The sequence below is a fragment of the Artemia sp. Qi Xiang Cuo genome, chromosome 14, assembly GCF_049724085.1.
Source record: "Artemia sp. Qi Xiang Cuo chromosome 14, ASM4972408v1, whole genome shotgun sequence".
NCBI classification, from domain to species: Eukaryota; Metazoa; Arthropoda; class Branchiopoda; order Anostraca; family Artemiidae; genus Artemia; species Artemia sp. Qi Xiang Cuo.
In genome coordinates this window covers 51,865,999-51,878,268 of record NC_142807.1, presented here as the reverse complement: position 1 = coordinate 51,878,268, position 12,270 = coordinate 51,865,999, and the positions used below count along the sequence as shown (strand labels likewise).

Below are 12,270 nucleotides of genomic sequence, written 5' to 3'. Positions count from 1 at the left end.
TACTCTGTTACCAGATTATTAGCAGTCCTTGTATAATAATCATGCAAATCATTATTTTGTAGGAAAAAAAAATATCTAAAAAAAAAAACCGATGGACACTTTATGCAAAAGCTGGTTTGTAAAAACCGCAGCATTAAACGTACTGCTAAAGAAGTCAAGTTTGGTTAATCCTAATAAAACAAAATAGGATGAAAATATAAAAATTTATAAACAAATTTGGGCTATATTTTTGCACATTAGGGGGGGGGGGGGTAAACCATACCATATATTAAATACGTAACCTACCATAATCTAACCTAGGTACCTTCCCCCTCCTAAACCCCCAAAAACAACAGTTTAAATATCGTAAACGCAATGAAAACTACTCTGCATTCCAATTCTTAATAGCGGTCTCTTGAAATAACCAGTCTGGCAGGTATCTTTAGCATCTCCAGCTTGACATTCCATATACAGTATATAAAAGTGTACGTTTAATGCACTAGTACCCTTTTATCTAACGAACGTATTGCAACTTAGATACGTTTTCCCCGAGCCAAGAATATAAGAACGGGGAAATGTTTTCCACGGGTCATAAAAGAGTACGTTTAATGCACTAGTCACGAACTTGTCCCACATTCATCACCTTTAATTTCCTAAAACAAGCTACTGTATTAATAGTTAGTTTAATAAAGCCCCCTATCATAGAGACGGTATTATTTTGTGATACCTGTACACGCCTAAAATTACCAAAAAAATTGCTAGGTCATAACACACAGCCGTACGATATGTAGGGGCTAATATCGCGTGATAAAGAAGCAACATCACCTGACCTGGTAGTGCTTCAGTGCTTCAGTCGACGTATAATTCCAAGGCCTCTTGCAACTTTTGATGCCACAAGATCATTGTGACGTTTCCATGACATATTGTAGTCTAGGTAAAAACCTAGATACCTCATTAAATTAACCTATTCTAGAGAATTACCAGAAAATAATACTCGCCCACCGAGATCGATGGGCTAAAACCATAAAAATTGTCCTTTTGATATTAACCGCGAACATACTTAAAGACGTAAACACACTTAAATCATTTAATACCATATTTACATTATTAATTAACTCGTCCACAGAAACACCACGAAAAGAAATAGCAGTGGCATCTGCGAAAGATGTAAGACACGAATTACGAAGGTAAAATCTCATAGTATCTACATAAACCAAATATAAAAGCGGAGTACAGAACCCTGCGGATTACCACAATTCACAAGATATGGACTAGAAATTACACTATCAATTACAACCTTTATTGACCTCTGCTTTAAAAAAGAATCAAACCAATTCAAACAAGCCTCTTTAACCCCTAAAAGCTTTAATCTATTTAATAAAATACTAAAATCAACCGTTTCAAATTTCTTTTTAAAATCTATAAAAACAGTGAGAGACTGAACACTGATTTACCAAATCACATAGGTGTTGCATCGCATGTGTAGTTGTGTGACTTTTGCGGAAGCCAAAATGAGTATCACTAAGGATGCCATGATGTGTCAAATACTAGTAGAGTCGTCGATTAACAACTTCTTCAAGTATTTTCGAGAAAAGGGGAAGGATGGAGATTGGTCTCCAGTTCCCAATATCAGATCTTGAGCCACCTTTGTCAAGGGGAATAATCTTGGCTGCCTTGAGACCTTCAGGGATCATGGAGTGTAGTCCCATCTAGCTCTTCTTTGGTATCATCTCCCCGATGACCTTCCAGGTTTCTTTCGAGCTACCTTTGGTCTCAGTAAGTTTCTTTTCAAAATAATCCCTCTTTGCTCTTCTTCTAAGCGAGTTTACCTTGTTACGGGCAATACTGAATTCTTCAAGGGTTTCCAGGGTTTACGATATTGAAGTTGTTTGATGGTAGTTGACTGGTGCAAAAAATTAACAAAAACACACACACACAAAAAAAAACAACAAAAAAACTATTGAGTATTTAAAAAATGTTACTTTAGCAAGAAGAAAAATATCCATTTCACAACTAAAAATAGTTCAATCCTCACAAGGCCAAAAAAACACTTTTTAAATTGGACACTCCAGCTGATGATCTTACGGATGCACATTGTAGTGGTCAATCGAAAACCATATTTTTTTTCGGTCGATATATTTCTGTTACGAGAACCTAAGGGTTGGCGAGTAAGCTTTTACGGCATCTGTCTCCCTCTTTTTCCTTGGAGCCATGTCAAGATTCCCTTTAATTGCTGATTGTCCCAGGGACCTGTTCTTGTTTCCGTCCGAGACTCCTTGGAACCAATTCAAATGGAATCAGGTTGATGACATCATTCAGCTGTTCTCCACAATTTCAAAAGCGTTGTTAAGGACAACTACTAATCTTAATAAATAACAACTTGCTTGACGGTTTAAAATTTATTCAGAGAGCAACATTTAATGCACCCACCTCTTGCTTCCATTTTTTATTTATTTAAAATGTTACTGTTTACATTAGAAAATATTAGGAAATTCAAGCTATTAGAAAAACTAAGTAGTCTTTTGAGGAGGTAAGGTCGCCTTTTCTGAGCAAATAAAAAGTAGCAGTTGTATGTTCTATGTAGCCTACACTCTAAAGAAAGTTTGAAATTTGCTTTTAGCATTTATTAACAAAAAAGTATGAATTTTAGCGGCTAAAAATCGTTAGGATTCTAACAAATTCAAAATTCAAGACCTTATCCAAATTCCTGCATCGTTGTTTTATTTTTTTTTATTGTAGTAACAAACATGTTGAATTCCCGCGGGTTTCCCAAACATGTTTGTAATTCTCAAAATCTAGGGGGGGGGGTAAATTTTTTATTTTATCGATTTTTTTCAATGCAAATACAAAAAAAGATATCTTTCAATGACAATACTAAAAAAGGTTTTTTTTTATCTGGGAGCGGGAGGGGTAAAAAATCTAGGGAGTCTACAAACATGTTGGATTTTTCTACCTCTATTGAATTTCTAATTTCTTGACTCAGAGGCATATTTAATGTCAAGATCCTTATTAAATATCACCCATTGCATCCACCTTTCACCTTCATTTTCTTAGTTGAAAAAAATATTTATGTTGGAGAATGTTAGAAAAATCCCTGCTATAAGAAAAAACTTCCAAATTATACCAATAAAAAGTGAAAGTTATATATTCTGTATGGTAAAACTGTTTTAAGGATTTTCTACATCCATTATTGACCAAGTGATTATTCGACTGCACAGATTATTTCTCTGCTGCACAGAATGTCCTTGAAACATCAAAATTGTAAAATGATATGATAATGTAACAACTTAAACCATACAACATTTTTTTTTAGTTCAGTACCAATTCTCCTCCTCGCCCCCTTATTCCAAATTATATTTCTGTAAAAAAAAAATTAATTTTCGGCGTAGCAATTACCAGAGATCTCAAGCCGAAAGCTCACATTCTTAATATTGTATAATAAAACAAGCATTTCAATCGATTTATTTTTAATCCCCAGTTCCCAATCCCCTTTGCTCAAATTTAGCAGGTTGTTTATTCGTTCTGTTTTAGAGTATGTTTTTCTTGTTTTTTATTAAAGAAAGCGAACGCCCCCCCCCCCTCTAAGAGACTACTCAAAGAACGACGCTTAGAACTTTAGCGAGAGAAAGAAAGCTACTATGTCATTCTCCACTAGCCGATAATAAGTATGGAAGCTTTGGAATAAAAAAGACGGGATTCGGACTCCTGCTTTCATAGCAAGGAATTTGAACATTCTCAGACCCGAAAAATTCGGATGCGACAGAAAAGAAAAATAAAACTTTCTTATGAGCATTGTAAACCAACTGACTGATCTTGCATTGAAGAAACACTCGCTTCAGGTAGACTACCCGCCGTATAATTCACATAATTGCTTTCAGATTAGTGATTTGCCGTTAGATACGACACTTGCCAATTCTATCAAACAGTTCGTGGTAACAAACTGTAAGTAGGGAGCAACCCGGCTCAATAGCAACCGAAACTCTAAAAAACGGAATTTTGATACCAATAGATACATCAAAAGAATTATATTTTAATGCTGATTTCAAATATATAGGTTTCATCAAGTTTAGTTCTACCCATCAAAAGTTACGTGCCTGAGAAATTTGCCTGATTTTCGAAAAAAGGGGGGAAACACCCCCTAAAAGTTATAAAACCTTAATGAAAATTACATCAAAAGATTCAGGGCATTAGATAACTTTACTATAGATGCTTAAAGCTCATATCTGCAAAAATGTGGAATTTTGTAATTTTTTGCCAGAAGAAAAATCACGGATGCGTGTTCATTTCTTATTTTTATTTATTTATTTTCCAGGATTCATCGTATCGACTCAGGGGTTCTAGAATATCATAAGAGGGCTCATTCGAATGGAAATTAAAAGCTCTATTGCCCTTTTTAAGTGACAAAAAAATGGAGGGCAACTAGGCCCCCTCCCACGCTCGTTTTTTCCCAAAGTCACCCGATCAGAATTTTTAGATAGCCATTGTGATCAGCATGGTCAAAAATATTATAACTATGTCTTTTAGGATAACATTATCCCCCAAAAGTCCCCGGGGGGAGGGCTGAAAGTTATGAACTTTACCCAATGATTACATATAGTATTGGTTATTGGGAATTATACAGACGTTTTCAGGGGGAATTTTTTCTGGTAGTGGGGGGGGGGTCATGGGGGAAGGGATATTGGTATGAAGGGAGCGCCAGATTTCCCAGCATTATTTAAAAAATGATCAGAAATTAAATAAAAAAGAGTTTTTCAAACTGAAAGTAAGGAGCAACATCAAAACCTAAAACGAACAGAAATTATTACGTGTACTATTGAGTTCGCCCCCTAGTCAATACCTCGCTCTTTACGTCAAAGATTTTTTAGCACTTTCGTAAGAGCTATTTATTCTAATTAACGGCCTTTTTAATTAAGGGGTCATTTTTAAAGAATTGGAACAAAATTCGAACTTTAGCGTAAAGAGCGACGTATTGACTAGGGGGCGAACCCCGTAATATACGCATTAAAAATGAATATAGAAGTTCGTTACGTATGTTAATTCGTAAGTTACGTATATTTGTTACTAATGAAAACGTTCGTAAATAAAATTAAACAACTTTCGAGAAAGCCATTTAATTAATATGCAAATTTCGTTTTAATTATTCATGTACGATGAGCCAAAATCGAAACCTGCATTAATTCAAAAATATTCAAAAATTAAATAAAAAAACATTTTTTTTACTGAAAGTAAGGAGCGACATCAAAACTTAAAGCGAACAGAAATTATTCCATATATGAATGGGGCTTTACCCTCCTCAACGTCTCGCTCTTTACGCTAAAGTTTGAATCTTTCTCAGCTCTTATTTTTTTAAACAATAAAAAACTTTAGCGTAAAGAGCGAGACGTTGAGAAGGGGACAGCCCCTTTCATATACGGTATAATTTCTGTTCGTTTTAAGTTTTAATGTTGCCCCTTACTTTCAGTTAAAAAAAACTTGTTTTTTTAAATTTAATAAAGTAAGATTTGAAGTCAGCAGCAACCGCTTGTGACACACTTTACACGGAAATAAAATATTATCGTAAGTCCTTCAAAAAATAGAATAAAAATGTAAGATCTACACACTGTATACGCGATATAGTTTTATAGATACACTATATCTGCTATTGATCTAGTTAAGACCTTTTGGATTCAGTCTTTTTTTGTGGGCTGAATGGAAATCCTAGCTTTATTCACAAATTTAATGCCACCTCCCTCCGGAAAATGGTTTAATTTTTTTTCTAAGCTTTGTAGACTATAAACATTTCTTAGAGTGTGAATATATTTCTCTGTCTTATACGCAACTATTTTCTAGGTTTACCTGGAACAGAGAAGGACATTGCCCACCGAAGGGACACCTTTGGATCAAATCATATACCCCCTAAACCCCCGAAAACTTTTTTAAGTCTAGTATGGGAGGCTTTACAAGATATAACATTGATCATTCTTCAGATTGCTGCCTTAATTTCATTAGTTCTATCTTTTTATAAACCTCCAAAAACTGAAGGTAAGTATTAACATTGTTTTATTATAACCAAGCGTCACCTTTTTATTCTAAAGGGAAATATATTAGATAAGAACGGCCAAGACAAAATGATAAGGTGATTTAAAAACAAACTAATAATAGATGTTCTGTTAGAAATCTCCACTATTTGTTTTAAATACTTGGTCAAATAGACCTCTGAATGGTTTGAATAATAAATACAATGTTTTCTCTTTTTGCTAGTTCTGTATTATTTTCAAAATTCGCTCGACAAGAATCTCTGATGGTCTCTTAGTTTTCATCGCAGAAAAAGAGAAAAGTGCATGACCTTGATGAAATCAAAATTAATGCTTGTACCTAATGGTTTGAATAGAGGTAGAATCATTGGCATCTATTGAGGGAGGAGGGTTTTTCCCCACCTAGTGTTTTTGCTCCCTCTTCCCCTAGGTTTTCAAAAATATTTTCTTTTTTTTGGGGGGGGGGGGGTATTTTCATTGAAAAATGCCATTTTTGTATTCTCATTTAAAAATTGAGAAGAAGAAAAATTTTATTTCTCTAGATTTTGAAAAATACATTTTGCCCCACCCTCCCCTCCCCTTACATTTTTTGGAATTGACACCAGTGGGTAGCATACAGCAAAAATCAACTCTGTTTTCGAGATGCACGCCATCGAGAGGCAAATGTGAGTCGAGAGGCAAATGTGTGTTCTAACGTCAAAAATTGCACAAGACCCAAGAAAAAGGCTCAAAAATATTGATTACCCCTCTCCCTTCTAGCGAAGTGAAATTTTCATTAAATTCCTTATTTTATATTCTTGGAAATCAAACGCTTGATGGCAGCGACGGGAAACTTTTTTCAAGTGTAAAGACAAAGGCAACTAAATGTCCTGACAAATTGGCAAATTGCAGTCATTTCGAGACATAAAAGGTCAATTTAAGAAGTTCTGCCCTTGTTTTTGTTCAAGATATATATATATATATATATATATATATATATATATATATATATATATATATATATATATATATATATATATATATATATATATATATATATATATATATATATATATATATATATATATATATATATATATATATATATATATATATATATATACAAAAGCAAATTTAAGAAGAGGAGTTAATTGATTTACCTTCTCAATAGCTCATGTAACCTCCAAATTTTGTGTTTGAATATATAGATGTTGAATTTATTGAGATAATACATTTCTGTCAGGATTAGATAGATAAAACGTAAAGAGTCCAATTTATGATTATTCCGACATTTCATACAAAAAACCTTATGGATCTGAATAGCTAAAAATAAAGAAAAGCTTCCAGGATTAATCCCGGGTTGCCCTATGACCCGATCCCATATATATATATATATATATATATATATATATATATATATATATATATATATATATATATATATATATATATATATATATATATATATATATATATATATATATATATATATATATATATATATATATATATATATATATATATATATATATATATATATATATATATATATATATATATATGTATATATATATATATATATATATATATATATATAGATATATATATATATATATATATATATATATATATATATATATATATATATATATATATATATATATATATATATATATATATATATATATATATATATATATATAGAATCATAGAATCATAGAATCATAGAATCATTTTAATGAAAAACAGCTGTCATAGACACATTAAAAAAATGCACTAAAAGGCGCTGTTTTTTACATGAAAACGTTTTTACATAAAAACACTTCTCTACATTTTATTAAATGCACTTGTAAAAAAAGGAACAAAGGAGTTACTAAGTCTGTTTGTGCGGCACGAGACGGGCATAAGTTTGCTTTTGCTTCTGGTATTTGCGCGGACGGGCATTTCAGGTGGTAATATTGTCCTATGTACAGGACTAGACAATAAAAACTGGCCAAAATGAATCATCAGCTGAAAACGGCGATCGCGAAGGCTTGGTATTTCAAGTGACTTCAGAGCGGAGCTATAATCTACATATTTGTCGCAAAGAATGATCTTTACAGCTCGTTTCTGGATCCCCTCCAAATCATCACTTAAGTAATCTATGTGATGAACTTGTGGGCCCCAGACGGGACACGCATATTCAAGGATGGGTCGAATAAAAGTGAGGTACGGTGTTTTCAGCTGATACACTGGAAAACCTAGGCGGCGCATCGCCACAAGTGTCCGCATAGCATAATGTCCCTTCTTAACCAGCTCTTGTACATGAATAGAGAACGAGCAGTCCACACTAAAGGTGACGCCCAAGAAAGTCGCACACGAGGCAGAAGGGAACAAAGTCGTGGGGTAGGTAAAATCGCGTTTAAGTGGGTTGAACCTCAAAACCTTTGAGTTATTCTCACTAATTTTAAGACTGTTCGCAGTACACTGTAATTTAAACTGATCGAAAAAATTTGGGTCGAACTGGGCTATAGCTTGCGAATCCTTTACGTGGTATTTAAGAAGCGCAGACAAATCATCGACGAATTTAAAACGATCGTCAAAGTCAGAAAGCACATAGTTGATAACAGCCAGGAAAAGAAGAGCTGCTAATTTGATACCTTGTGGGGCGCCACATGTAATTTCCACCCATTCCGATTCAATATCACCAGGAAAAAGGGCGAACAATTTTTGTACCTGTGACGTAAGAAATCAATTACTAATTGGAGGATGTGCTTACGGGCACCCATTGACTTGAGATTCTGGGCGGCAAGAGGGTGCTTAATCAAATCAAATGCCTTTCGGTAGTCTACCAGAAGTAAATCTACAAACGAGCTTCCAAACTCTAACCATTCAACTACTAGGTGATAAAGCCGTACTAAATAAACAGACGTGCTGCATCCCTTCAAACAACCATACTGGAAGGGTCAAGTGACGGTGAAATATCCGTGAGAAGTTCACGATATATGAAAGATTCTGCAACTTTAGCAAAGTTCGGTGTGATCGAAATAGGTCTTAACTGATCAAATGTCTTAGGTCCTTTAACTTTGGGTATTATGCGAACATAGGCTCGCTTCCAAGCATCGGGAAAGGTTTGTTCACTGAAGCACTGATTGATGATCGATGCCAATGGTTTGGCTAAAAACATGGCATATTCGCGAATAAGTTTGACCGGCAACTCACCAGGGTAGGAAGAGCAATTCGGTTTTAGTTTTTTAAGTTCTTTATAAACAGCAAATTCGGTAAACTGTTTTATTTCTTCAGTTTCACAATCGACTAAGAGATCAACCAGTTCGGCCTCTGTAATTGAGGGGTAGGTGGTACAAATGCCAGCAAAGAACTCGTTTACGTCTGAAGCGCTCATTTGAGATCCGTCAGGCTTGGGTATTTAGCTCACTGTTAACTGACTTGCCAGTCATTTGTTTCACTGTGGAATGCCACTTCCGACTGCTACTTTGGAGAAGGGTTACTAACTTTTTCCGATCATAATTTCTTCGCTTGAAACGATTAAAGGCCAAGATTCGATTTCTAAGTTTCGCCGCTACGACTATTTGTCCGGAACTGTGCAGCTTGCACCTCATCTTGATCATTTCTTAGAGACCGTTTGTGATCCATGGCTTATCGGACTCACTTACCACTACAACTCTAGTGGGAAAAAACTTGTGAAACATCTCTAACAGAAGAGAGTTAAACTGCTGAACTTTGCTATTCAGGTTTACTATAGAACACAGGTCGTCGAAGCAGTAAGTCCCGATCCACCGACCGAAATCACAGATTGATTGAGAGTTAAGCGGACGAATAGTCACTTCGGTTCTCTTTGGCTTCGGTTGGTTATTTTTGGCTTGCCAAAAAATTACATAATGATCTGAACTGTGGAGAGGACCTAACGACCAAGGGGAGTAATAATTGTCACTCATGTTTGTAAAAATTAGGTCTAGAGTACTGCCACTCTGGTGCGTAGCAATGGTAACTACCTGCTTCAGATCAAGGACACTAGATACCCATTGTCTGTACGTCTGGTTAAAATCGCTAACTAGTATGAAGCCAGGATAGGCATGGGCACGACGAAGTTTATCGATGTAGGTCTGTAAGTAGCTGATAAGCTCTTTCCTATTTTTTGCACTCTCTGGGTAATACACAGATGCAATTATCAAACATGAGAACTTTTTTGATAGTTTGGATGGCTTGCACTCTACCCAGACAACTTCATGACACGAATCGGTTGGTATATTTAACAGCTTAGATGAAATGTCATTACGAATATAGATACCAACGCCACCACCTTTTCTACTCAAACCTCTATCACGGCGAGTGTTGAAATAGCTAGTGTAGCCTTTTATTCTACCCATTTCATCAGTGATATCCCAGCATTCGGTAACTGCAGCAATAGGAACACTCACTTCTCTCAGCAGTATCTCCTTCTCGTCAACTTTATTTGTTAAGGATCGGGCATTACACAGAATGAAATTCGGAAACTTTGCCTGAGCTGATAACTGTTCAGGACGTAACAGTGGGGGAAGTTCATCAGAGGAACACGGTGAGATCGGCAGCAGCTGTGATGGAGAAAGAGTGGGAGGAATTTCGTACCTTTGCAAACATCTTATTTTCACAAGAGTCCTTGGTTCACATACAGCCGTCCTCCAGTCATAAAGACGTTCCTCAGTAACATGAACGGGTATGGCCGTCTGTTTGCCTCGCCACCCGCCTCTCTTTCCACGCCGTCTACGCTTTTTTTTAAGCAGGGAGTCCTCTGGTGGCCGTTTGAGTAATCCAAAAAGCCACAGACTGACAAATGTAAATGGCGTTGTAGTCAGATGAAATGAATTAAGTCTTCTTAAACATTCTTTTTGATAGGTAAAAGTCATGATGATTACAAATATAGGGAAGCCAATTCCTTGAAAGAATACACCATCAAAAACAGTTGAGAACTCCACATAAACAAACTAAACTAGAGTTGAGCAACACCATCTATAAGAATCAAAATTAGATGAATCAAAAATATATATATATATATATATATATATATATATATATATATATATATATATAAGCAAATTTAAGAAGAGGAGTTAACTGATGTGCCTTCTCAATAGCTCATTTAGCCTACAAGTTTTGTGTTTGAATATATAGATGTTGAAGTTATTGAGATAATACATTTCTGTCAGGATTAGATAGATAGATAGATAGATTTATTTTCCCTATAACAGTAAAATAATTAAACAACAATCTACAAATCCCCACAAAGGTTCCATGGCCTGTAGAAGGGGGGGGGATTATGAAAAGATCTTATAAACATTAAACATTTTTACTCTTAACATTTAAACATATAGACATAACATTTAAACATATAAACATAAACATTTAAACTCTTAACTTGTAAAGCATTTGCTTCATAAAAAAAGATTATACCCGGGATTTTTTTTATGTATATATATAATGTTTGACAGAACAGCCAGGAACCATTAGATTATGTAAGAACTATTCGATACCCTTTTTAATGGTGAGGTTTTGAGGGCCGTGGCCCATATGTCCTCTATGCTAAGATTTTTAACTTCCGTATCCTGCTAACTGATACTAATTTGATACTATTTTGATACTAATTGACACTAATTTGATACCAATTTTGATACTAATCGATACCCTTTTTAATGGTGAGGTTTTGAGGGCCGTGGCCCATAGGTCTTCTCTCCTAAGATGTTTAACTTCTGTATCCTGCTAACTGATACTAATTTGATACTATTTTGACATTAATTGATACTAATTTGATACTAATTTTGATACTATTCAATACCCTTTTTAATGGTGAGGTTTTGAGGGCCGTGGCCCATAGGTCCTCTCTGCTAAGATGTTTAACTTCCGTATCCTGCTAACTGATACTAATTTGATACTATTTTGATACTAATTGATACTAATTTAGATACTATTGGATACCCTTTTTAATAGTGAGGTTTTGAGGGCCATGGCCCATAGATCCTTTCTGCTAAGATGTTTAACTTCCGTATCCTGCTAACTGATACTAATTTGATACTAATTTATACTAATTTGATACTAATTTTGATACTATTCGATACCCTTTTTAATGGTGAGGTTTTGAGGGCCGTGGCCCATAGGTCCTCTGCTAAAATGTTTAACTTCCGTAGGTATCCTGCTAACTGATACTAATTTGATTTCAATGAGTCTGGATCTCACCCGCAAATTAAAGATCATTTTTCCTGGTTGTAACTCAAGATTAACATTTGATTAAATGATTTCTTTTTGAAATTATTATTTGACGTTTGAT

The 12,270-nt window shown here is 34.8% G+C and overlaps 1 protein-coding gene across 9 annotated transcripts in view; it reads left to right on the top strand.

Annotated features, from left to right (window-relative positions):
• PMCA (plasma membrane calcium-transporting ATPase 3) overlaps nt 1–12,270 on the top strand; it is a 282,389-nt gene that overhangs the window by 92,365 nt on the left and 177,754 nt on the right. For all 9 annotated transcript variants that reach the window (XM_089100636.1, XM_089100641.1, XM_089100642.1 and 6 more), the window contains one exon: nt 5,809–6,000. In XM_089100636.1, the coding sequence (XP_088956762.1) occupies nt 5,809–6,000 (192 nt within the window). The remainder of the gene's footprint in view (nt 1–5,808; nt 6,001–12,270) is intronic.